Genomic DNA, 25476 nt, shown 5'->3' with positions numbered 1-25476 from the left:
ACATGTTAAGCTCCGTGTGTGTGTTTATTTTGGAATAGTGTAGCTCGAGTGCGGCACTAAGTTCTCCTTCAACTTGTCTATTAAATCCATGTTTGAAATGTGTAACCTTGTAAAGTAATGTTGTGATAAATGAGAAGTGAAATAAAGATGGAAAGACTGTAACAAAAGAGAGAGGTTTAGAAAAGAACACATCAATGTTGTCCTTCAAAAACGTATATTTCTAAAAAAGTAAAGCGTGCTTTCATTGTTTGTAAAAAGCATACGTGGATGGTATACGCTTGGCAGTACGATCTCTGCTGAAATGTATTGTATCTGAGGCGGTGCATAAACCAAAGTCTAGCTACTTCACTTTTTCCAATTTTATACAATCGATTGCGATCGAGAGTGATTACATATGAAAGTGGCAATATATGGAATGAGTAAAGACATACAGTTTGCAAAACCACTAATATTATTGTACAAGTCTCACCTTTATGAGTCTTGAAGTGAAGTATTGAGAGACAAAGGGAGAGAATACAAGAAAGAGATGTTTTCCAAACACCTCTATGAGAGCTTGGACACAGGCACCTACACAAACAAATGGCTATTCACAATGGTCTGCTAAATAGCTGAAGAAGTGAGAGGAGAAAAATATAAAACGTATATAGGTGACATCAGGACACATCCTGTCTTACTTCTCTTTGAGGAAGTCCACCACTTTCTTGAAGTCATCGATGCAATACTCTCTCTTCATGTCCATCAGGACGCTGTCTGAGGCCGACTGCACAGGAACATGAAGGAAGCCATAGACCCGCGGGTGATTTAATATCTTAGCCATCTCCTAATGACACAGAGAGAAGAAAAATATAAATAAAAAGGGGTTACATTTTGTACATGCATGGAGGGGAAAGGCAATAGGGGTGAACAAGTGCGAGTTTGTTTCCATGTTACTATGTTAGTGTAAGTCTTAACTACTGTTGCTCATATGTTTTCAATGAGGGATAGCAGATAGAAGAAGGCCACTTTTCTGTTGTTAAGTTTACAAATTCATTGTTTTACAACTCCTCAAACAATTTGCTGATCTTAAAATACGTGTGTTTCAAGGCACAAACGTTATTCTACTTACTTTATGATCTTTATACCTACATTATGTAGAAACGCAGAATGTAAAGATTTAGTTTAGATATTTCATTTATTTAAAACTTTTATCTCGTTTGATTAACTGCTACACAACACTGACGGACAGACTTTTTTAAATCTGCACTTTGTAAAAGCTCCCAGGTTCATTTTGATAGAAATAAGATTTCTAATGTTTTGAATAGTAGTTTTTTAATTGGATGACCATATTATAATTAACATTTAAGTTAGAACTGATAGTTGACAAACCTAAGACTAAAGGACAGACATGATGAACAAGTGGTTTCTATAAGTCTTGGAAGTTATGAATCTAAGGTCAGAAAATGAAAGCTCTGTAGGTATTTGATGTGATGAAGTCAATGCAAATGGAAAGAAAAGGCAACATCTCTTAGGGATGAATGATAGCTGCTAGCTTTAGATAGGATAAAGGTTCCATTAACATTCTCGACGCTGTCTGCATTCTTTTCACTCAAGTCCTTCTACCACACACTTCCTCTTTTCTTTTGGTTTTCTATGCCTCTTATACTGGAAACAAATTAATAAAAGCATCTGGCAGAATTCATCATGTAACCACGGAGTCCAAGGAGTCAAGGCTGCACCAGTAGAGGTTTTTATGTTTAAAAAGCCAAGAGCTTTCATTGAAGAATAAAGATCCACATCTAAGATACAAATGGTGAAAAATAAATAAACATGAAGAAAATAATAATCTCTTTCTGGCCACTGGGTACCTTGGCTTTTACACTGAAGAGTCATACCAATGGTTGATGTACTGTATAGCCTGAGCTCACCTTAATAACGGCATTTTCTAGAATTCAGGAAACAGGTTTTAAGTTGTTTTGCAAAACGAATAAACATATTGATATAAGGTGTTAGATACACATCAAACTGTGATGTTCAGTTCATTCTGGGATTCGTGTTTTAAGGTGAAATGTGTAGAAACTGAAGTAATATGAAAAAAAAGACATTCAAAAAACTGCCTTCCTCCTCAGGATTAATTTGAAAAACACAAAATTATGTTTTTCAATTAAGGCAATCATACCCAGATATTTAAGGTCTGTAATTGTAGTTTATTGATACCATTTCAACAGAAACCCTTTAGCTCATGTATCCATCTAGCCACATTTCTAGAAGGAGGTAAAAACATGTTTTTCTTTAGTAGCAACATGAGACTTTGAATCGTGTTTTTGTCTCAGCTCCAAGAACCATTGCAACATATTATGTGCATTTTAATACATCATGTTAATTGGAAGAGTTAAAGAGTTTTTTTCTTTCTTTCATTTCTACTTTCATTTCCTCAGTAATAGAACTGGAGAGACCACAGATGTCATATTTCTTCTGATGGACATAATCAGGATGCTATCATTACCATGCTAATCACCACATAAGGAGAAAGAGAAAAAGAGAAGGGAGGAAGAAATGATTTAATGATTTCCTACAAGAATATGCTGATTGCAGTCCGTCTTCTCAATTAAGATCTATTGTAGAACGTTCCCTACTTCACACGCACGCATATGCGCACGCGCACACACACACACAAAGCTCAGTTGCAGCTCACCACAGGGGGTTGACCACTAGAAGCTGCAAATTACAAATAATTAATTCGGTTGGAAAATGGAGCTTGATTGGTGACAGAAATCATGTGTGTGTGTGTGTGTGTGTGTGTGTGTGTGTGTGTGTGTGTGTGTGTGTGTGTGTGTGTGTGTGTGTGTGTGTGTGTGTGTGTGTGTGTGTGTGTGTGTGTGTGTGTGTGTGTGTGTGTGTGGGGGGGGGGGAGAGTGGAAGGAATACGTGTAAAGGAACATGCACTTAAACGTTTTTAAAGCTTTAAGGGTAAAACAATAGCAGATTGATTATGTATCCATGAGGTATTTCTAAGTTCTTATAAGTGACTCTGATTTGAGTGTGCTTTAAAATGTTTGAAAACCACAGAATTGCAATACAGGGAGGTTCAAAAAAAGATCTAACGTATAGATGACTTCATCCCATTCAGCATTTCATCAGACAACTGACAATACCATCTAAAACATTCTTACACCATATATCTTTTGTGCTATAGGAGTGAATTGCACTACACATAGTAATGGTCTGTGTGGTAATATTTATTTAACATAAGCGTTTAGTTTATTTAATAAAAGAGCACATGTTCAATGCGAAAAGTGACCGTAGATAGATTACTTCAGTTGCGATTTGGCGCTATATATATTGGATATAAAAAAATAAACACCTTGAATTTCAGGGTGGGGCGGGGCTCCGTTGGGGTGGCGCGGGGCTCCATTGGGGTGGCGCAGCACCCCCCCAAGACAATGGTAGGGGAAACACTGAGCGAACAGCAGGTCTGCCTGATGGTAAATGGACTGTACTAATATAGCGCTTTATCCAGTCTTTACGAACCCTCAAAGCGCTTTACATACTACATTCACCCATTCACACCCATTCATACAGAGCAGTGTACCTTACTCTAGGACCTAACATTCATACACATCCACACACCGTTGGCCATGCCATCGGGAGCAACTCAGGGTTAAGTATATTGCCCAAGGATACATCGACATGTTGGCTGTACGGGCTGGGATCGAACCCACAACCTTCTGGTTGAATGACGACCGTATTTCCTCGCAGCCACAGTCGTATCCGTTACTTGTCGTTACACATTGATTTTACTTTATGAAAAAATGCTTTGACCTGCCTTGCCCTTCAGTATGTATACTTCTGCAGTGTATAGCATTATGTATAGTAGTATGCTGCTCCAGTCTCATTAGATTAACGGACAATGATAGCTACCCAATGGCTCCAACCGAGCCTACTGATCAGTTGTGCGTATGTGTGTGTGTGCATGTATGAATATGTGTTGGGAGGGTGAATGGGGTCTCGGCAGATGGCATGCTAGTTTGAGTAGCAGGGCACGGCTAATGGCAACTTGGATTAATCTATAAAGGGAGGACCTTTCATTCACACAAGCCATTTATCTTGTGTGCCTGGGTCTGACAGAGAGAATCCCATCCTCCAATGATTATACAGTACACTGATAACCATCTCTCTTGTTACCGATCCCCGTGGAGTTGAGGCCTTTTCAACGTTTGACTGCTGCTGACAGACAGTTTAGTGAGTCTGAAGTGAAAATGATGCCGTGATGAAGATATCGCTCAGCGGTGCCCAGTGGCAAAAATTAAAGTGCCACTTTAATGCCTCTGCTCCCGGGAGGATGAACTATCCAGCTCAGAGCACAATTTCACAAAGGGAAATCAATCAAGAATTGTGCAAGGGTGATTTTGTTTTGTTTTTGTCTTTGCAGCTTTTAAAGCAGTATAATATTGTTTCTCAATCTGTGCCCCTCCCCCCAAACGGCCTATCTCCCCCATTCATACAACCAGACACACAATCCTCTGATCTTTGGTTGATCAGCTCAAATAAACCATAAAGGACATATCTTAACTGGCTTAGCTCAAAGGACCCAATATCTACTGCATGAAATCAGATATGAATAAGAAAGAACATAAACGAAAAAAGAGAGCGAGAGCAGCTGAAAGATAGTTTGGCTCCAAATAGTCTCACTGAGGAATAAAACCTCTACCCGGTATAAAGATGCTTTACGGCTATTCATATCCTCCCTTTAAGTTTTTAGAGAGTTTGCATAAACTGGTCGATGGGGGTAACTGCTGATATGTTTGGATACAGTCGTCTATGTCTGGGTTGCTAATAACTGCCTGAAAGTTATTAAGCAGAGATGTCACACAGAATATTAAAGAAAAATATTAAAGAAATGCTCATATTACATTTTGTTTAAGACAAAAACAGGCAGAGGAAGAGTAGCTCAATGTAATCTTCTCAGTCAGACAGGTTCAATACTGTATGTATTTTTTTTAATATTTTTTTATACTCTATTTAGTTTTTCCCATGCATAAAATCTCAATGAGACGGAGTGAAATGTGTGCTATCCTGACCAGATAGGACTCTCTGGCTGAATCAGAAATCTGTGTAAGTTCTATTTTTGTCTCTAGACCTCTCAGTTTCATTCAATCTACTCTGTATAATTGTTCTGTTGTTATTCTGGGTAAAATTGTGTTTTGAAATCTCAGAACAGCTAAACAACCTTTTCCAGGCTGAAATCAAGGTAACTAACTTTTTCAGAAATCTTAAAAAACTGAAATATTTGCTTCTTAGGGTTCACTTTGACTAGGGTTCTCTTTAACTAAACAATTGTACAAATACTGAGGGCTTTACTAGGGGTTATTGAAGTAGGGTTATCTTAAAACCTCTCTAACTAGGGTTTAGTCTGACACTTGTCTCAAAAAGTGCAGTACAAAAGGCCTGAAGGCTCAGCTGATTGCGTGAAGTGAGACAGTTTCAGTTGGTGCCCATCAGCTGCAGAGAGTTAAAGGAGAGGTGTCATGGCCATTTCCACTGATCATAATTCCATTGTTGAGGTATACTAAAATAGAAAAATACTGTGCAATTTTCCAAACTCACATTGGTTTCGCATACAGCATCTCTGTAAAGTATGTGTATTCAGCAGTATTCACTTTCTCCACTAAACGGCTCACTGCAGCTCTCCCCCCTCCCTGTGAGCCCAGTGTGCTCTGATTGGTCGGTACGTTGTGAATCGCGCTGAGCTCCGTGGAGGTGTGATTTCCTTGTTTAGCGATACACAGCCAAACACAGCCAAACTCAACCTGAACACACACAAAGTCACAGCCGAAATAAAAACAATAAGTGTGGCTTGATATTGAGTAAGAAAAAGGTTTATAGGTTGATAAACGCTGTGAGAATGGGTCTGCAGAGAGAATTTCGCCGCGATCCCAACTGTCTGTTATCAGCCTGCAGCCAGGGAGCAGAAATCAGCAGGGCTGCCTGCACTGAGTGTGTGTGTGGATTGGTCAATTTGGACCAATCAGCGGGGGCTTAACGTAACGGCTCCGCGGACGTAACGTAACGGCTCCACGGATTGGCCCATTTAGTTCCGGGTACGTGCTTTCGTAAGCACGTACCCGGAAGAATCAAATGGATGATGACGTTTCACCAACGAGGCGTTTTGGGGAGGTATTTTCTGTGTTAGAGTTTTACTCGCTACAGGGTGTACTTTAAGGGTTTTGACTCTGCACACCGTTTACATGCAGAAAAACCTTCATAACACACAAGGGGACGGGTAATAACCGGAAAAGCATGACATGTCACCTTTAACTAATTAAAGGGGTCACCAGACCCTCCCTTCACCCACACACTAACCTTATGTTCCCCTCTCTCTCCAAGTGAGGTTCTTACCCTCATTACCTCTGCCCGTCCTACGACCTGCCCTCTGGACCCTATCCCCTCAAACCTCCTTCAGACTATCGCTCCTGATATTCTACCGTTTCTCACCCATTTCATCAACACTTCTCTAACTTCTGGTCACTTTACAAACAGCCTCAAGGAGGCAAGAGTAGACCCTCTCCTAAAGAAACCCACTCTCAACCCGTCTGATGTTATAAACTACAGGCCTGTCTCTCTCCTCCCGTTCCTGTCTAAAACACTTGAACGCGCTGTCTTTAAACAACTCTCCTGTTATCTCCATCAGAACAACCTTCTTGATCCGAACCAGTCTCATTTCAAGGCAGGTCACTCAACAGAAACTGCTCTCTTCGTTGTCTCTGAGGAACTGCACACGGCTAAAGCAGCCTCCCTCTCCTTTGTCCTCATCCTTCTGGACCTGTCTGCTGCATTTGACAAGGTGAACCATCAGATCCTCCTTCGCACTCTCCAAGAACTTGGAGTTTCAGGCTCTGCACTTTCCCTCCTCACCTCATACCTCAAAGACCGCACCTACAGGGTAACTTGTAGAGGGTCGGAGTCCGACCCTTGTCAATTAACTAAAAGTGTCCCTCAGGGCTCTGTTCTCGGTCCCCTCCTCTTCTCCCTGTACACAAACTCGCTCGGATCTGTCATCATTAGCCTGCATGGTTTTTCATACCACTGCTACGCTGACGACACCCAATTAATTCTGTCTTTTCCCCGCTCAGAGACCCAAGTCGTTGCACGCATCTCTGCTTGTCTAGCGGACATCTCTGCTTGTCTAGCTGACATCTCTCAGTGGATGTCTGCTCATCACCTCAAGCTCAACCTTGGCAAGACTGAACTGCTTTTTCTTCCGGGAAAAGATTGTCCCACTCTTGACCTAACAATCAACATCAGCCCCTCTGTTGTTTCCCCAACTCAGACTGCAAATAATCTGGGTGTGACCCTAGATAACAAACTGTCCTTCACTGCAAATACTGCTGCTACAACCCGCTGCTGCAGATACACTCTTTACAACCTCAGGAGGATACGTCCCCAGCTGACCCAGAAAGCGATGCAACTTCTGGTCCAGGCTCTCGTCATCTCACGCCTAGACTACTGCAACTCCCTCCTGGCTGGTCTACCTGCATGTGCCAACCGACCTCTGCAGCTCATCCAGAATGCAGCGGCTCGTCTGGTCTTCAACCTTCCAACATTTTCCCACACCACATCGCTCCTCCGCTCCCTTCACTGGCTTCCGGTAACTGCTAGAATCCACTTCAAGACACTGGTACTTGCGTACCATGCAGTGAATGGATCTGGCCCTTCCTACATCCAGGACATGGTTAAACTGTGCACCCCAGTACGTGCACTCCGTTCTGCATCAGCCAAACGGCTCACTGCACCCTCACTGCGAGGGGGACCCAGGTTCCCATCAGCAAAAATACGTGGGTTTGCTATCCTGGCTCCAAAATGGTGGAATGAGCTCCCCATTGACATCAGGACAGCAGAAAGCTTACACATCTTCCGGAGCAGACTGAAAACTCATCTCTTTCGACTCCACTTCGAGCGATAGAACTATTAACAGAGCACTTATATACTAACAAAGGACTGGCTTATCTAAAGCCAGTTGAGTAGCACTTGAAATGTTTTGGCTCTATGAAACCTGATGTACTTATATGATTCTGTTTTCTTCAAGTTTGTATCTTCTTGGTAGAATGCACTTATTGTAAGTCGCTTTGGATAAAAGCGTCAGCTAAATGCAATGTAATGTAATGCGGTCAAAACATGTCAGATGTGTGCAAATGTTTACATATACTATACATTTTCACATTGATTAATGTATTTATACTTTTTGGTAGTGTAAGAATTATAATACTGTTGGATCCTACATTGAGGAAGGACTTGACTGATGAAAAATTGCTTGCACAAATCATATTTCATAATGACGTTCAGAACAAAAGACACCTGTTGACAAAACATTCAATAATTTTAAGAACATGGAAAAACGGTCTCATACTTTGTCTTGTACTCATTTAAAAAATGACAAAATAAAGTCAACAGACTATTCTTTCAAACAAAACATCAACCTTGATGTAGAGGAGCCACTCACAGCAAGAAAACTGTTGAAATTGTTGGGGAAGACATTTTTAACTTATAAACAAAAATATATTTCTGAAGCAGGCACATTTGAAATCAAGGGTTTTACATCAATTCATATTAGGGAAAAGATGAATAAATCTTTCTTCTTTGTCATTATGAGTATATGTCACATTCTTCCTCATATATGGTGGTATTGGATAAGGACACGTGGGTGATTGCATCACAACAACACACAGGCACAGGCAGATTCCCCAGAGTGGCAGCCTGCAGACGGGTTAGAGTCTGGTTCAAGTGAATGTTCTGAAGCCAAATCAGAATAAGTAGCAACTAGCTGCATTCACACACACTCACAGACGAGCCCACGCAAGAGTATTAGCAGGGTTCACCCAGGGGAGTCTGGAGAGGAAATGATTCTACAAGCTGTTCCCAGGATAATACGTTGGGTCCCCGTGTGTGTGCATTGACACAAACACACAGTCGGTGGGAACTGTGTTCAGCAGCAGATAGAGAAACTCAACTCCCAATGGTATTAAACATTTCAAACACTTTACACAATCTTCCCTGGAGGGTATACTGAGGCCTGCTGTACCACACAGAGTGCAGATGGAACCTGTGTCTTGCACAGTAAAATGGGAAATTAAGTGCAGAAGTAGCATTTTAATGGCACACTGTATTGTGCTGTGTGCAATCAGATTTTTGTGGAAAATAATGTATTGCCAATACTGTACTATTAAGCATCTTCCTCATTATGATGACTGTATGAAGTTGTATTACACAACAATTATTAATTCACCGCAGTAAGTCTGGACTCATCATTCAGAGGAACATCAGAATAGCTTTTCTATGAGAATTCATTTGTCGCTGGGTCCCTCACACAATGCTACATTAGGCCTCTAATGTAGAGGGGCTCCCAAAGGCTTCCTTCAAATGAAAATGGTCTGAGTGTCTGCTCATACAGCTGTGCTAGAGTGAATATCGGAGTGTGAAGGTGAGAGATCCGTTTGTGTCTGTCAGTGTGTGTATTCATGTGTGTCAATGCTTGTGTCCTGGGTATGAATAATATCAGCCCACGCAGAGGTTAGCCCACATATTTGCCTACAAATGCTTTAAATGTAGCATTTTCTCTGACTGTTTTGGATGCTTTTTGAATGATGCAAGCAAAAAAATGTTTTACATCAAGCTAGCGCATCAGACTACTGAATGAGAACAGCATATCTGATGAATCTCTAGTTGAACTGAAATAAGCTCTGCAGAGGATGGTTAATAGACAACTGCTATTTCATCCATCCCAGTCTGAGCGATTGCTACGTACGAGCAGGCTACTTTCACACCTCATTTAATGAGTCTCCTAGCATGCTAGATTCAATCACACACATACACCCACGCTAAAATCGCTCGTGCACAGGTATCTGCATTCATGCATTCATGCACACAACACACACACACACACACACACACACACACACACACACACACACACACACACACACACACACACACACACACACACACACACACACACACACACACACACACACACACACACACACACACACACACACACACACACACACACACACACACACACACACACACACACACACACACACACACACACACACACACAGGATGACCTACTGTTACCATTTTGACAGCATTCAAGCCAATCATTTACAGTATAATCAGTAAATGGAAAGACGATTATATGGATGGACAGATTTATTTTAAAATGTTTAAAAATATAACATTTCGAGAGATAAAAAAAAACACTAAGATGCTTTTTTACTTGCAACTACTCCAGTAAAAGTGTCCAGTGACTGCACAATGCAATCAACTAAAATGTCAGAGACAAGTGGCCCATGATAGCGATTGGGCCTTTAACTGCTCCAATCAGCAAATGGTGCTATGAGGCTGTCAGGAAGAACCGGCAGCACGTTGGAAGAAATTGTGTGTTCTGGTGTGACAGCGGGAGACAGCGCAAAAGTGTTGGTCTCAGGGAGAGAGGGTGATCTTTCAGTAGGAAGTGGAGAGGTTGCTTGGCCTTTTCAGATTCAATCAAAGCCATTCAGTATGACGCTGTTATATAAGCACTGGTGTTCACCGAAAGAGGAGACAGCAGGATATCATTTGGCCTTTACTTAAGATGAAGGATAAAGCTACTTCAGAGATTCGGCCTTAATCATCATTACACCGTTCTTATTTCAGTGATTGCCACCACCACGAGAGGAATTGGAGAGAAGAGAAAAAAAGATGAAGTGAAAAAAGAGTAATTACAAAGAGAAAAACTAAAGTTTGAAAGGTAGTGGAAGTGATGACAGAATTACAACAGGGAAAACAAGAATATGAAGAATTACAGAAATACAATATTTTAAGGAGAAAGGAGATTAAAAAGTATCAGAGAGGACAAAAAGATGAAGAAATGAGACCTCAGACTCAAGGAAGAGTAAAAAGGAAACTTTTAAAAACATCTTGTTGAAAAGATAATATGCCAGGTTTCTTGGTTAATGATTGAGCTCACAACCATTGCCAGAATGGAAAGTTTATAAGTAGGTCTAGAAAAAAAAAAGGGAAAGTGTGTGTAGAGAGGGGCAGGAAGGGGAGAAGTGGAAAGAGAAGATATGATTAAGGGTAAATGGGGGACAGGAGCAACAAAAGACAATGATAAGTAAAAGTAAAGCACCCGTATCTTCTTTATGTAGGTTAATTGACTGAGGAATTCATGCTTAAAAAGATATAATTCAATTCAATGCATGGACGTGAGGAGTGAAAAGGCCGGTAGCATATTATGAGATGATTCTTAGCATACACACACACACAGACACACACACACACACACACAGACACACACACACACACACACAGACACACACACACACACACACACACACACACACACAGACACACACACACACACAGAGACAGTGTGTCGTCCTAGTATATTTCTAATTATCAGTTAATTGTTATTCCCTATCATTAGGAGGGTGGTTTTTTAATTGTAATGTAGCCAAGCAGAAACCCTACCTATACATGTGGGGGACAATTAGCCACCTCCATTAACCCCTAGTTAATTACAACCACCATCGCTGCTTCCCACAGCACTTTCCCACTTCTTTTTAGCCCTCTTCTCTATCCCCGGGCCTTCATCCCCAATTTCTGCCCTCATTTCATTTAGTTATGACTTCGAAATCTCTACAGATTGTTGGAATCAAAAGTACATCTGTTGTGAACTGGACTGGCTTCTTCTTTTTTTCTACCTAAAAGTCTGGTTTCATTGTAGTTTTATAGGTTACCATAACCCTATATCAGCCCTCTTAGCAGTCTTTTTTTTGTGCCCTATTCTGTTCTTTCCAAACCATTTTCCTCAGATATGAGACTGTGAATCCTAACAGGGAAGATAAACAATATTACTTGATGGTTAAAAATGATTGTGAAAAATAAACCAAAGACAAAAAGGAGGAAGCTAACCCCTGACATACACATCAAATTGTCGTATTCAATTTCCCTCTTTTCTTTGCTTTTCTACTTATCTGCTTAAGTTGCCTCAAATGTACAAAGTTACAGCCATACTGCTGAGTCCGGTGGCAACAATAAGTGTTGTGCTTTTCAGCCATGATATGTTGACAGATGTTCAAATATTCTATGTCACCACACAAGAGAGATAAAAGCTACATTTAGGTCCATTTTCATAGAGCAGACACACATATGCTGCAGACCCAGTGACCAACATTGAACCCTCTTCAACGTTAGCAAAACTCAACCCTCAGTTTAGTTCTAAATCATGGAATTGTACAGAATAACAATATGATTACAGAATGAAATGTAGGTTTCAGTCATTTATCTTGCACATTCATTTCAATTGGGCAAATGAGTTGTGGTCACTCAAACCTTCCCATGTCCCCATACCCTCCATGTCACAGAGTTCTACTATCCTCTAGGCTCAATGTGTGTGTCAAGGCTGAACTTGGAAAACTCTAAAATAATTGGGATAAAATAAGGCAATTTTTAAATAGCGGTTTCTGTTTAGTTGTTTTCCTTTCTCTTTTCTCTGTATGTGTTGACTAAAAGCAGAGACTGGGCATGCCTTTTGTACATTTTTAGAGGAACATTGTGATCAAATCTAATAGTATGTTGTCACCCTAACACTTCAAGAAACAATAAGTACAAAAAAAGTAATTTAAATGATGGAAAACGCATGTCTGACAGAGACAAACATACAAAGAGAGAGGGGGTCAAAAAGAGAAATGGGGAGCGAGAAGAGAAAACAATGTCCATTGTTCCATTAGGGAAGACAATAATGGCTGATAAAATGAGGTTGCTAAAGAGGACACAATGGTCCGTAATTGACTCATTAGGGAGAGAAGAGAATGAACTGCACTAATGAGTGCAGTATGAACGCTGCAGCTAAAATGCTTGGTAAGCAAAACAGACAGGCATTACGTTTATTAAATCTAGGCAAAGCAATATTATTAGTTTGAAGAATGGGATAGTACATAAGACCAAAGGGACAAGAACAAAACAGTAACAAAAAAAGCAAAACTCAGTCGTGCCTAATTATTTTTAGTTTGTATTTATCAGTGGTGATGTATTCTGTTTGATGGTACTTCTGGCTGAAATGGGTCAACATGTACTGTGCATACCTCTAGGTGTTCCAGGATATACGGTGGGTTGGTCATACCCAGCCTCAGCATGGCTCCTTCAGGGATCTCCTCCACCAGTCTCCACAGCAGTGTGGGCAGGTCTGTGCCTATGTCTCTCCCGTAGGCACCTGTGTCTTCACTGGTCAACCAGATCTCACACACTCCCTCTGGAAAGAGACAGGAAAACAAGAATTGAACATGCTTAATATCTAACTTTGTTATTTTATAGTTTTGAAAAATATATCAAATTAGCTTGATCTGTAGTATTCTGAAATCTTGCGAGTCAGTTGATATGCTTTATCAGTGGTGATACAGATTGTTCATACAGTATGCTTCTCCATAAACAAACTGACCAGTATATTATCAATTGATAATGGCTCATCCAACTGGACCTGCAGATACACCTAGTGTTTTTGGAAGCAAGCAGCTGATAAGCACGGGTCATTTGTTTAGAAGAAACCAATCATTTATGTTTCCTTTGAGCGTGGAATCGGTTCTAAGAACTAACTCTTGTAAATAGCCTTTTTTTACACAGCTTATTTATTGATTACCTAAATGTCTAAAAAAAGGAATTTGTATTGATAATGAGCATGGCTTTCTTCAGGTTTCAGCTATGATACATATTAAACAATTTCCCAGTTTCATAAGAATAGCCTGGGGGATATTTAATCATGCTTTTACCGCATTGGCCAGCTCAAGCAACATCACTACCCCAGCATCACAGTAGCTTTTTATAAGTATTATTATTTCATTACCTTTATGAGTGTCTTGTTGTCATTGCCTAAATGCACCAATGCTTTGGCAGAACCTAGGCACTGACAAGTATTAAAAATGCCCGTCCTCTAATCGGCATTTCAGGAGTGTGAAGGTCAAATACAGCAAGAGGGGAAGATCTACTGGCTTCATGCTAAATTAGTATTGGAGCTTAATGATCTAACTGTCATTTGGCTGTAGGTCTGGAAATGGTTGAGTGTCTGCTTAAGTTATGTGCTACGACATATCATATCATGCAGGCACACAAAATACATTTGCACTCGTGGGGGAACAATCTGAAGTACACACAGATGAACAAATACACACAGAAAACCACACAACCTTCATTATCATTAGCTGTGCAGAGACAGACAGAAAGATGCATGTGGTCATTCAGAGAGTAAAGATGGTGTTTGGCTAATTGGACCGTTTGTGTGTGTGTAGACCGTTTGTGTGTGTGAGAGAGAGAGAGAGAGAGAGAGAGAGAGAGAGAGAGAGAGAGAGAGAGAGAGAGAGAGAGAGAGAGAGAGAGAGAGAGAGAGAGAGAGAGAGAGAGAGAGAGAGAGAGAGAGAGAGAGAGAGAGAGAGAGAAAACTGTGTTTTAAAGACATGCATAGGCTTGATAGATTAAAGATGATGACAGTATAATTGTCCGGAGTGAAAGAGTTTCCGAAGCTCATCGTCATTGACATTAAGATGCACTAATGCTTTCTGGAGTCAGGAACATCAATCAATCACACGTGATCAGATCTAAAGGCTTACACACACGAATGCACTCAGTCACCCACACTCTATACAAGAATGCATTCAGGAAGTGATATTCATTTGCTTCAGTATGCAGTTAATGGAATCATATTTCACCTTCTTCAGATACTCAGTAATAGCTTTGTTCATTAAATGGTCTTTAGCATTTATTAACTCAATGTATTTTACTTTAAATGTAGGCTCTGTTTTAGCAATGTCACACTTCACAGACACAGATACCCATCAAGTGTTCACCCCTTGAGATCTTCACTGGAGGTAAAGCTTTATGCAGAGACGTGTTATCTTCAGCCACCATTGAGTCATAATGACTGAGTGTCTTTGTTTAGCAACATACCATGTTTGATTTGCTACCTTGTCACACATCTTTTGTATCTTTTTAGCCTGAAGGAGGGTGGTGATGGTCAATTCCCAGGTCAGCTAATGTCAGCTTGCCAATTCATCTGCCAGGGTCTAACCCCGCATGCATCATCTGCATCCCAGGAGTGAGAATATTCCTACACCCACTGCACCAACAGCATCACTTCCTACGTAACAGTTCTGTAGCAGAATAGTGTTGGCAAAGTGCTCTCCTAATACAGGGCCAGACCTGCAATAAATTGGCATAGGAGCTGAATTGGTTCCTTTCAAAACAACATTCCTGTGATTCCAAACACATATTGCTGCCAAACGAGCAAGCTTGTGTACTGCCTGCAAGGAAATGCATCTTGTGATCCCTGTGCTAATTGTGTTTTGAACAGGGTGATGCTTTGGAAAATTGTCTGGTGTTTAGTTAAGGTCACAGTCATACCTATATGTCCAGATAAACTCAATAACATGCCCATTTATTTCCCCCTGTGGCCTGCTTCTCTGTCCCTTTTGTATTAGGTGTGCCAATGGAGTTATTGTTGGCCACAGAAAGAGAAAAGGTGGCCGTTTCATCAGGAAATGTTAGCGTGCTCTCCCTTCACTATCTGCTCTGATACACACCACACAGCTGCTTCCTCTGGTTTTGGTATGTGTGCAGTGGAGAGAGGGGTCACATGGTGCAGGGTGAAATGCGTCTGTGCATCAGTCATGGCAAGATTACTACAAACAAATTATTCACAACAGGAGAAATGTGTAAACCTAAACATTTCCATTTGATATTGTACTTTAAATGTGTAATGATTGTCAAAATGTATGCGTTAAAATAGTAGAAAGCATAATGTCAAGACAACAATTTCAATGTGGGTATCGTTTTAATTCAAGGTGCTCTAGTAAAAAGGGAGTATGTGCTCTGCAGGAGTATCCTTAAGCAATCAGGATACTGAGCGTATCTGTTTAGTCGCTGTTCTGTAGCTTACCCTGACCTCAGGCTGATGTCAAAAGGAGACAATTTAAGAACATATCAGTAGTATATGACTATTGCAGTAATACTGTTACTAACTGATAATTACAAGTTGTATCCCTTGATATAACAGCAAGTTTCGGCAACCCTTCACCTCACCATTTTTCCATGTCACGTTATGATGAATGTTCATGTTGGAGCAGTTGTAAACAAGGGAGGAGAGCAGGGCACTTTCCCTAAAAGCTAATAACATTCAGTGAACTCTGACACAGCAGCACCAACACGGTCCCAGGAGGAGGGAATAAACGGCAGATGGAAAGAGGGCAGGACAGGAAGATATTAAAGATGAATTTAAGCTTCTCTTCAGGTCTGAGCTTTCAGGGTTGGGGCTATAGATAGGTAGGGGGCGGGATAGACAGAGAGAGAGAACAGGCACAGCTGGGTGTGTGTAGAAGCTGCATTTCTTTTCTTTGTCCAAGAATAACACCACCAGCATGTCTGACAAAAGTCACACACATATCAAATAATCATTACTCCAAGTATCTGCCACATACTTGTTTGCTGTGTGTGTGTGTGTGTGTGTGTGTGTGTGTGTGTGTGTGTGTGTGTGTGTGTGTGTGTGTGTGTGTGTGTGTGTGTGTGTGTGTGTGTGTGTGTGTGTGTGTGTGTGTGTGTGTGTGTGTGTGTGTGTGTGTGTGTGTGTGTGTGTGTGCGCATCTATCCGTAGGGAAATGTGTGCGTCCGTTTTTGTGTGTGTGTCTGCGTGTGTGTGGGTGTCCGTGCATGCATTGCACACACATGAATTTATCCCAGGCAAGTGCTCAAACCTACAGTGTTGGGCGTCTCTTTGTGTTTTCAATAAACACTTTCAAGTATGTTTCACTATGCCATTGTTGCCACTTTGTCCTTCCTTATGATTTCAAGTCTATTAGCAAGACATACAAAAGCAAAGCAAAGAAGGAAGAATACAAACAAATAAGTAGATAAAACAAAACAGAACAAGGGTGGAAGCGAACTGGATGTTGATGTGTTTACAGTATGTTGACCGACCGACTAAATCTATGTTTTTAGTTTTGGAAAAAAAAGACTCATACTAAATAGTTTCCAGCTTAAAGGGCCTATAAACTGCAGTGTTTAAAATCACACCAGCACATACTGGGGAAGACCTCTATATATCATTATACTGTTTACATATATATGATGTCTTATGGCCCTGTGTCTCTGCTCCGCCTCTGGATGAAAGGATATGAAGAGTGGGAGGAGAGAAGAGATGAGGGCTTTGAAGTGGTTGCTTTGAAGAAGCATGACAGAACCAATTGATTCAGGTGATTGGGAGCTTTAGTTAAAGCCACTGTTGGAACGGTAAACGGGTCTTAAATCATAAATGAGACACACAAGCGGCACAACATGACCACACATTTCCATGTCATGCTTGTTTCTATTAGCTGGTACATTCTGGCTCGGGTTCCTTCAAAAGCATATACAAAAAGACGTGCTTACATAAATAAAAGTCAAGCTGTGTAAATATCTTCCAGCAACATGACAAATATTCACCACATTTAGCATAACAAAATTATATTGAATGAATTGTAATTCAATTACATTATTTATCATAACAGCCGTTTGTTTTTGTCTTATATGCCTCAACCTATAATGAAAACTGACTTTATAACCAGGTTAAGCATTATTATTATATTTTTATTTGATACTTTCCTCACCTTTTTTTCACCTCAAAAGGCAATATAAATATGAGAAAAGGCTAAATAATATATGTATAATATACTTACTTATGCATTATGTTAAACATGACTTTAACAACTTAAAGTTACATACATTTGGACATGAACTTACATTTTCTAATTATTAACTGACTACTTTTGCATTGCATTTTGATTTGTTGTTATATAATATCCGTTCTTTAGTCTCAACAGCACGAACGTTACGATATTGCGACGTCAATGGCTATCACATGGTTTACTGTAACCTGCAGTCTGCTTCACAGGTCATTTACAGAATGACATCCCTTCCTCCTTAACAAGCACATTTGTATTGCACTTGTAGCAAGAATCATCACCATCATCCAAATGAGTGCAAACACATTTGATCATTTTAGTCTCTTGGCCATGTCTAATGTGTGTGTTTTGGCTGCTTGTTCTGGGAATGTTTGTGTGCCCAAAGCACTGCCCCTCAAATAAATGATGGAGAAGGGGCATCTTTACAGTATTACATACAGCAGCAGTAATTCCACCATGTTTTTTCTTTTTAAGGACTGACTTCACAATACTCAATCATGTATGCCAAAAAATAAACTATTATTTATATGCATAAGTGCATGTTTAACAATGTGTCTGTTTGTTTGTGCCTAGTCTGTAAAGTATTTGGATTGTGTTACCCTTCCTATGCTTTCATATGGAATCAGTATTCCAAATGTATCTTAATCTCTTTGGCATGATATGCATTTTGATTGGCTACCACAGGCTATAATGTTTAACAGATTTGAGATTAGATGATCCTATTAAACTGCATTAAAACCTTATTTTCCACAACACAAGTCAACACATGGCTAAGCGTGTTACAGATCAACCATGGAGCAGAGAGAGCGTGAAAGAGAGAGCGAGAGAGGAGCAGTTCAAGCACGGTTCAATCTACACAAAACTTGTGTTGGCATTTCTACTTTTGACCAAAGTACTAAAACCGATTTGTCAGCCAATACTGGTAGATTTGGAGTTTTTCGAAATCTGGATACATAGTATCTGCTGGTCCTGCTGATATATTCAAATATAAGCACACACACACGCCCCCTCATGCATTATGGCAGCTTAATGTATACGTTCCGCTATGTGTTGCTTTGTGTCATGGAAAATAAGGATTTAATACAGTGTAATAGGATCATCTTTATGTGCATATAATCTGAAATCTAGTAAACATTAACCCCTGCAACCAATGTGTGTTATTTTATAACAGCGTGGATCCCTTTGAGCATACACACACCTCAACTGAATAACTAAAACAGATGCTCTGAAATTGTTTTCCTTTAATGATATTATTGTTAAAGCTCTTTTTTCAAATTGTATTTTTAGACTTTAACCCAACACAAGATATAGACCCCATATTCTGCTACTGTAGATCAGCACAGGAGGTTGCACTGTTCCATGTTTTCAGTGGTACTAATCCGTTTTAAACTTCACCACATATCCAGCGTTTGATATTTTTCCAGGTAGCACACGTTTAAGCTTTTCCTGTCGTTCAATGAAATACAAGCAGGTTTACAAACTGACGCAACCAATAGTTCGACCTGGAAAGGGAACACGTTTTAAATGACCAACATATAATGTTTGATAAAACACTTTAGTAAGTTTGTTTAAAAAACTTAAAATACTTGATATGTGAAAATATCAATTAAAGGTGGGGGGGAAATCACAAATAAGTGCCGTCTCTGAACCTACCATGCCTTTTGAAAGCTCTGCCAAGAAAAGAAAGAACAATAGTTAATCAGAATATAAAGGTGCCCCAACACACATCTATAACATTATCACATATACTGTACGTTTTTTTAATATATTTTAGTACTAATTAGATGCAAGAGTTATAAATAAGGTGCCATGTTTCAGTAATTCAAAATCACGTCACGGAAAAATCTAACAGTTAAAAAGACTAAAAAGACTATAAACTACTGGGTGACTTACACTGCCTGCTGCAGGTCAGCATCAACACACAAACCCTTCAAACATGAACAACTGAGACACAGGCATTCATCATCTTCTGCTCAGAGCAATCAATTCATTTTCCAAACATGAATATGTATCTGACAACAAATTAAGAAGCTCCTGAGGGGATGAGCTTTCCACCGTGCCACATGCACACTCTACTCTGTGCTTTCATACATACCATAACAAACCAATACGTCTGACCTTCACTCACATTAGTCCCTCCCCTGTTCTCCCCCAGCAGCCAATCTCCTTTGGCTGTCAACAACTGTGAGCAACTTGGTAAATTAAACAATGGATTTGGATGGAGAATGAGAAATTGGTGTGAGATGCAGTTAGAGGAAGAGAAGAAGGGGTTTGATGGAGAACAATAAGAATATAGAAATAGTTAATGTTATTTTAACCAATCATCCACGTGCCGGAATAACTGTACTGAAGTACACTTCCAACAGTTAGAATCTGCAGGTTTAGGAAAACTATGGAGTTGAACTCGAACATGGTTTATATTGGTGTTTTCATTTTCTGTATACCCTTGCAAGGCATGGCTGGTATAAGCTGTCAAAACAATAATGAAAGCTCATACAATATGATGAAACTCAAAGATCCGTACCCTTTTTCTTTGAATCCAACACCTCTTGCTGAAATGCTTGAACTTTTCTAATCTTTAATCCACAGGCATGTAGTAAATAAAAAATGTTCACATAAGCAGCAGCATATTAATACACGGAGACAAGTCCTCCTTCAATTCCTGACACATATTCTCACACGTTTACACACTATAACCCATGCACAAACACCACACACAGAGTTTAATTGCAGTAATTAAGCAGCTTAATTTAGAGCAACAACTGTTGATGTGGCGCGTGGGCGCCTTGGCAGGTAGCATCATCATCACCACGGATTAACCCAACACACATACTTGCATATGCAAATATTCTCTCAGGCATGGTTTCTAAATACACGATGTGTGCATGCACATCGGCACAGGCACATGTAAGCGTCTATGCACACATGTGGATGCACAGGCATGGCTTTAATGAACAGCCTACGAAATCCCTTAAACAACAACATGTCAGCTTTAACCTACTTTCACATAGTTTCTGAACTCCAAGCGTGACCTTCTGTGCACGCCTGTGCGTGAGATAGGATGTCTGGATAGATCAAAGCTTATATGTGTGCGTGTACGTGCACATGCAATGTATGTAGTACATAAGAAAAATGTGCCATAGTATATATGGGTCGGACGAACAGTATAAATATATCACAAGTAATTGGCAGAGTGTGTGTGTGTGTGTGTGTGTGTGTGTGTGTGTGTGTGTGTGTGTGTGTGTGTGTGTGTGTGTGTGTGTGTGTGTGTGTGTGTGTGTGTGTGTGTGTTCAAAGAGGAAGCATCTTGTGAAGCTTCTAAAGCTGCTGTATATATGAGAAAAGAAGTCTGTAGAGAGCAAACAGAGCCCTTTAACTGCCCACTGCGATGCAAGCCCCTGGAACTTCCTGTAAACTCTGAGGAATTACAGAGAAAAACACACTGACATTACACAACTGCTGCTCTCTAAGTAATTTTTGCAGTCTCAGTCTGACTATCTATATGTAATAAAGATGAAATGAGTATTTTAACTGTGCATTGGCAAGATCCATTATCATTTCATATTTCATATTTAATAGGAAATTAAGTAAGGAAAGAGTGTAAGTGTGCCTGAACTAACCCCTACCCTGATTCCTCATGCACCTGCTGCAAATATCTATTCAGCTTTTATCTGATGGTAAAATGGTACAAATCAATAAACCCCAAAAAACGAAGGAAACATAAGAATGAAGGATAGGGAGAACAATTCTGTCATGTTTGTATTCATGTTGGAACCTACTTGAAGCAGGTCACCATTGAAAAAGAGGTCAATGATCTCAATGGGTTTTCACCTGAATAAATAAAGGTTTTGAATCTAATTGAATTGAGGAGATACGTGTAATAGACTGTGCTCTTTACCTAGGATTCTTTCAGGAGTGGGACTAATGTTATTAGTGATTGTGTTAGCAATCAACAGGCCTTGTTATCTGCTCTCATTAAGAAATGCTCTCATTAGTGTCACTTAACAAGCAATGAATGCAATTGAATTGGAGAGTGGAGTAAAAGATGCAGTTGTTACAAAAGGTAAAATTCATTCGTTATATATCGAGCAAATCAACTCATTTGAGACGGTGGCATCTAAACTGTTGCCATATTATCGCCTGACTATCTACACTAAAATCATATATATTAAGCGATTAAAAATATATATTTTTTCAGTATGTATACTGTGAATTATATCATTGTACAAAGCAGAGGTTATCTATCAAACAGGGATTATTCATACCGTCTGGAGATTTGACCCAATGTTCGTCTATCAAGATAATGAACTTGTACTGTACGTCATTAAAAGCACATGAGTTGAGCCGAGAGGGAGATGAATGGCTGATGGGGAACGAGGATTAGAGGACGGGGAGACTGAGACACAGAGGGTGGGGGGACGGGGGTTAGTGTCAAAGGAGGCTATAGGGGGCAGATCTCATTTCTGTATGCTTCAGAGACCCCAAGAACTGCAAGGCACTAAGGGCGTAACACATACACGCACACACACACATTTCAACATTGGAGATTATATATGGAAATTAGTTCCTATTAAAAAGTCATTGAGGTGGTAATGGTTAATATCAGCTGTCAAAGAAGTCAAGGCAGTGGACACACACACGCACTAAAATCTATGACCACCAATATTTTCACATAGACACACACATAAAGTGCTACGGTTGCGTTATTAATCAGACATAATAAGGTTTCACTCTTTCTAATTCAAGGCCATTGACCTAATTTCTTTACATGATGTGTGTGTGTGTGTGTGTGTGTGTGTGTGTGTGTGTGTGTGTGTGTGTGTGTGTGTGTGTGTGTGTGTGTGTGTGTGTGTGTGTGTGCACTCGCCTGTGAGCTTATGCAGCCACTAATTTGAGAAATAATAATACATCTGGTCAGTATTTATGCTAATATATTCATGACCCACCAGCAGGCATCCTGTTTGTGTTTGTTAATTCACTTAGCCTGTGTGTGTGTGTGTGTGTGTGTGTGTGTGTGTGTGTGTGTGTGTGTGTGTGTGTGTGTGTGTGTGTGTGTGTGTGTGTGTGTGTGTGTGTGTGTGTGTGTGTGTGTGTGTGTGTGTGTGTGTGTGTGTGTGTGTGTGTGTGAGGAATTATTTACTGTAGAAAGCCAAACTTATAACCCACACTGCATGCGTGTGTCTGCGTGTGTGTGTGTAAATGAAGTTAGTGAGCTTATAATATACTGTGTATGTTTATAACTGTATTTGGAAATACAGTGAGCTTTAATTCAGTCAGTGGCTCTGTAAACATTATGTTTTTATGTAAATATTAGTGTTTTTGATGGTGTAATTTCTGTATTAAAGCTTTAGACTAATGACTGTGGTTTGTTTACTAAGTTAACAAGCTGAGGAACAGATAGGCCAACTGCAGCAGGGCTACTGATCCCAATCTTTCCAGCCTCTCTCTCACTACCTTCCTCTTTTCAAGTAATGCAAGGCAAGGCAAGGTTATTTATATAGCGCTTTTCAACACAAGGCAATTCAAAGTGATTTACAAAAAATGAAAATGGCATTTAAAATCAGTCATTAAAACGAAAAGCTAATAAAATAAACATTCAAAGAAAAAATACATGGATAAAAGTTACAGTGCAGTTTAAGATATGAATAGTTCAATTAAAAGCAGCGACAAAAAGAAAAGTCTTTAGCCTGGATTTAAAAGTAGTCAGAGTTGCAGCGGACCTGCAGGTTTCTGGGAGTTTGTTCCAGATATTTGGAGCATAATAACTGAACGCTGCTTCTCCATGTTTAGTTCTGACTCTGGGGACAGAAAGCTGACCCGTCCCTGAAGACCTGAGAGATCTGGATGGTTCATCATTTAGCAGGAAGTCAGAAATGCATTTTGGTCCTAAACCATTCAGTGCTTTATAAACAGCAGCAGTATTTTGAAATCTATTCTTTGACACACAGGAAGCCAGTGTAAAGACTTCAGAACAGGAGTGATGTGATCCTCTTTCTTAGTGTTGGTAAGGACTCGAGCAGCGGCGTTCTGAATCAGCTGCAGCTTTCTAATAGATTTTTTAGTGAGACCTGTGAAGACACCATTGCAGTAGTCCAGTCTACTGAAGATAAAAGCATGGACAAGTTTTTCCAAATCCTGCTGTGACATTAGTCTTTTAATCCTAGATATGTTCTTTAGGTGATAGTAGGCTGATTTAGTAACTGTTTTAATGTGACTGTTGAAACTCAGGTCAGAGTCGATGACTACACCTAGATTCCTATCTGTTGTTTTGAACATTGCAGACTGAAGCTCAGCGCTAACTTTTATACGTTCTGCCTTGGCTCCAAAAACCATTACCTCAGTTTTATCTTTGTTTAATTGGAGAAAGTTCTGACACATGATTGATTTGTTAAATGCACTTACTCATTGTTTGAATTGGAGCATAGTCTCCTGGTGAAATTGTTACGTACATTTGTGTGTCGTCTGCATAGCTATGGTAACTTATTTTGTTGTTCTTCATTATCTGAGCCAGTGGTAGCATGTAGCAGAGTCCTGCATCAGGTTGGGTACCCCGCAAAAAAGATGATTCGCGGGTAATTTTCTTTCAAACGTTTTTTTCCGGGTTCGCTTCTGGGTAAAACAAAGATGATGCGGGTCGGGTCGCGGGTGTTGCATAATAAATATATTAAAATAATAATAATTTAGTTTAATGTTTAAATCCTCAGACCTCTCCCCCGCGGGACCGAGCATAATCATAACCTCTACAGCGCATCTATCTGCTGCTTAGCGCGCCACATTCAAAATGGCTGAGGTGAAGCTCTCTAGCGGAGAATACAGCATTTTCACTAACACTTCCTCAAGAGCGAAATCCAACGTCTGGGAGGCTTTTGGTGTCATCCTTCTAGATTATTCTTTTTTTAAGAGCGGTTTAATGACTGCAGTTTTCAGGGCCTGTAGAAAAATACCTGAGTGAAGAGACTTGTTTACTATATGAAGTAGATCTGAGGCCATGCAAGGAAAAACATCTTTGAAAAATCCTGTTGGAATAATATCAAGGCAGCAGGAGGAGGATTTCAGAAGTTGAATAATGTCCTCTAGGTTTTTATCATGAATCTGATGGAATTTTGTCATGATGTCTGAATTGATATTAGGTGGACATAGGGACAACACATTTGCTGTACCTGATACAGAGGCACTGACTGCTTGTCTGATTTTCTGAATGTTGTCAGTGAAGAAGGATGCAAAATCATTGCACGCCCTGGTGGATAGACATTCAGAGGCTACTGACAATGCAGTCATATTTGACTCCAAATAGCAACAGCTCTTTCACATACAAACCCTATGACACTGGAGACTCTGCACAAGAAAATATCTGATTGTTGTCAGGAACATAATACTCGGGTTAAGCCCCACACACTGCTGGAGGAGTTATCCCAGAGCTTGTATAATTGAATACACTTGCCAGTCAAAACTGTCTCATTTTAAATGTAAAATACTTGTAGTGCAGGTCAATTATTGATGAGTTTACAGTATATCCCCAAAACTCATGAATATGCAAACAAAATAATGTGTGGACCCGGTTCAGTCAGAAATGATGCTACATGGAAATTCTGCACAGAGATCAGAGATAAAGATATACAGCAACGTTTCTCCTAAAGAGAGAGGTAGAGGGAGGAAGAAGAGGAACAGGACAGGGAAAAGGAGTGAGATGTAATATAGAAAGAGCTGAGAGCTTTTAGAAGCTGCTCTTATTGATTCATGACAGCTGCAAAGACAC

The 25476-nt window shown here is 40.0% G+C and overlaps 1 protein-coding gene across 1 annotated transcript in view; it reads right to left on the bottom strand.

The window, feature by feature from the left end:
* Positions 1-655: 655 nt before the first annotated feature.
* LOC307046351 (threonylcarbamoyladenosine tRNA methylthiotransferase-like) overlaps positions 656-25476 on the bottom strand; it is a gene marked incomplete at its 5' end in the record, with an annotated part of 99072 nt that continues 74251 nt past the window's right edge. The window contains 2 exons of the mRNA XM_079692750.1: positions 656-820; positions 13104-13270. Coding sequence (XP_079548876.1) covers positions 671-820; positions 13104-13270 — 317 coding nt within the window. The 3' untranslated portion in view covers positions 656-670. The remainder of the gene's footprint in view (positions 821-13103; positions 13271-25476) is intronic.

Source organism: Notothenia rossii (genome assembly GCF_949606895.1).
Source record: "Notothenia rossii genome assembly, chromosome: 7".
NCBI lineage: Eukaryota > Metazoa > Chordata > Actinopteri > Perciformes > Nototheniidae > Notothenia > Notothenia rossii.
The sequence above is the reverse complement of the archived record's forward strand: the minus strand, read 5'-3'. Positions and strand labels throughout refer to the sequence as shown.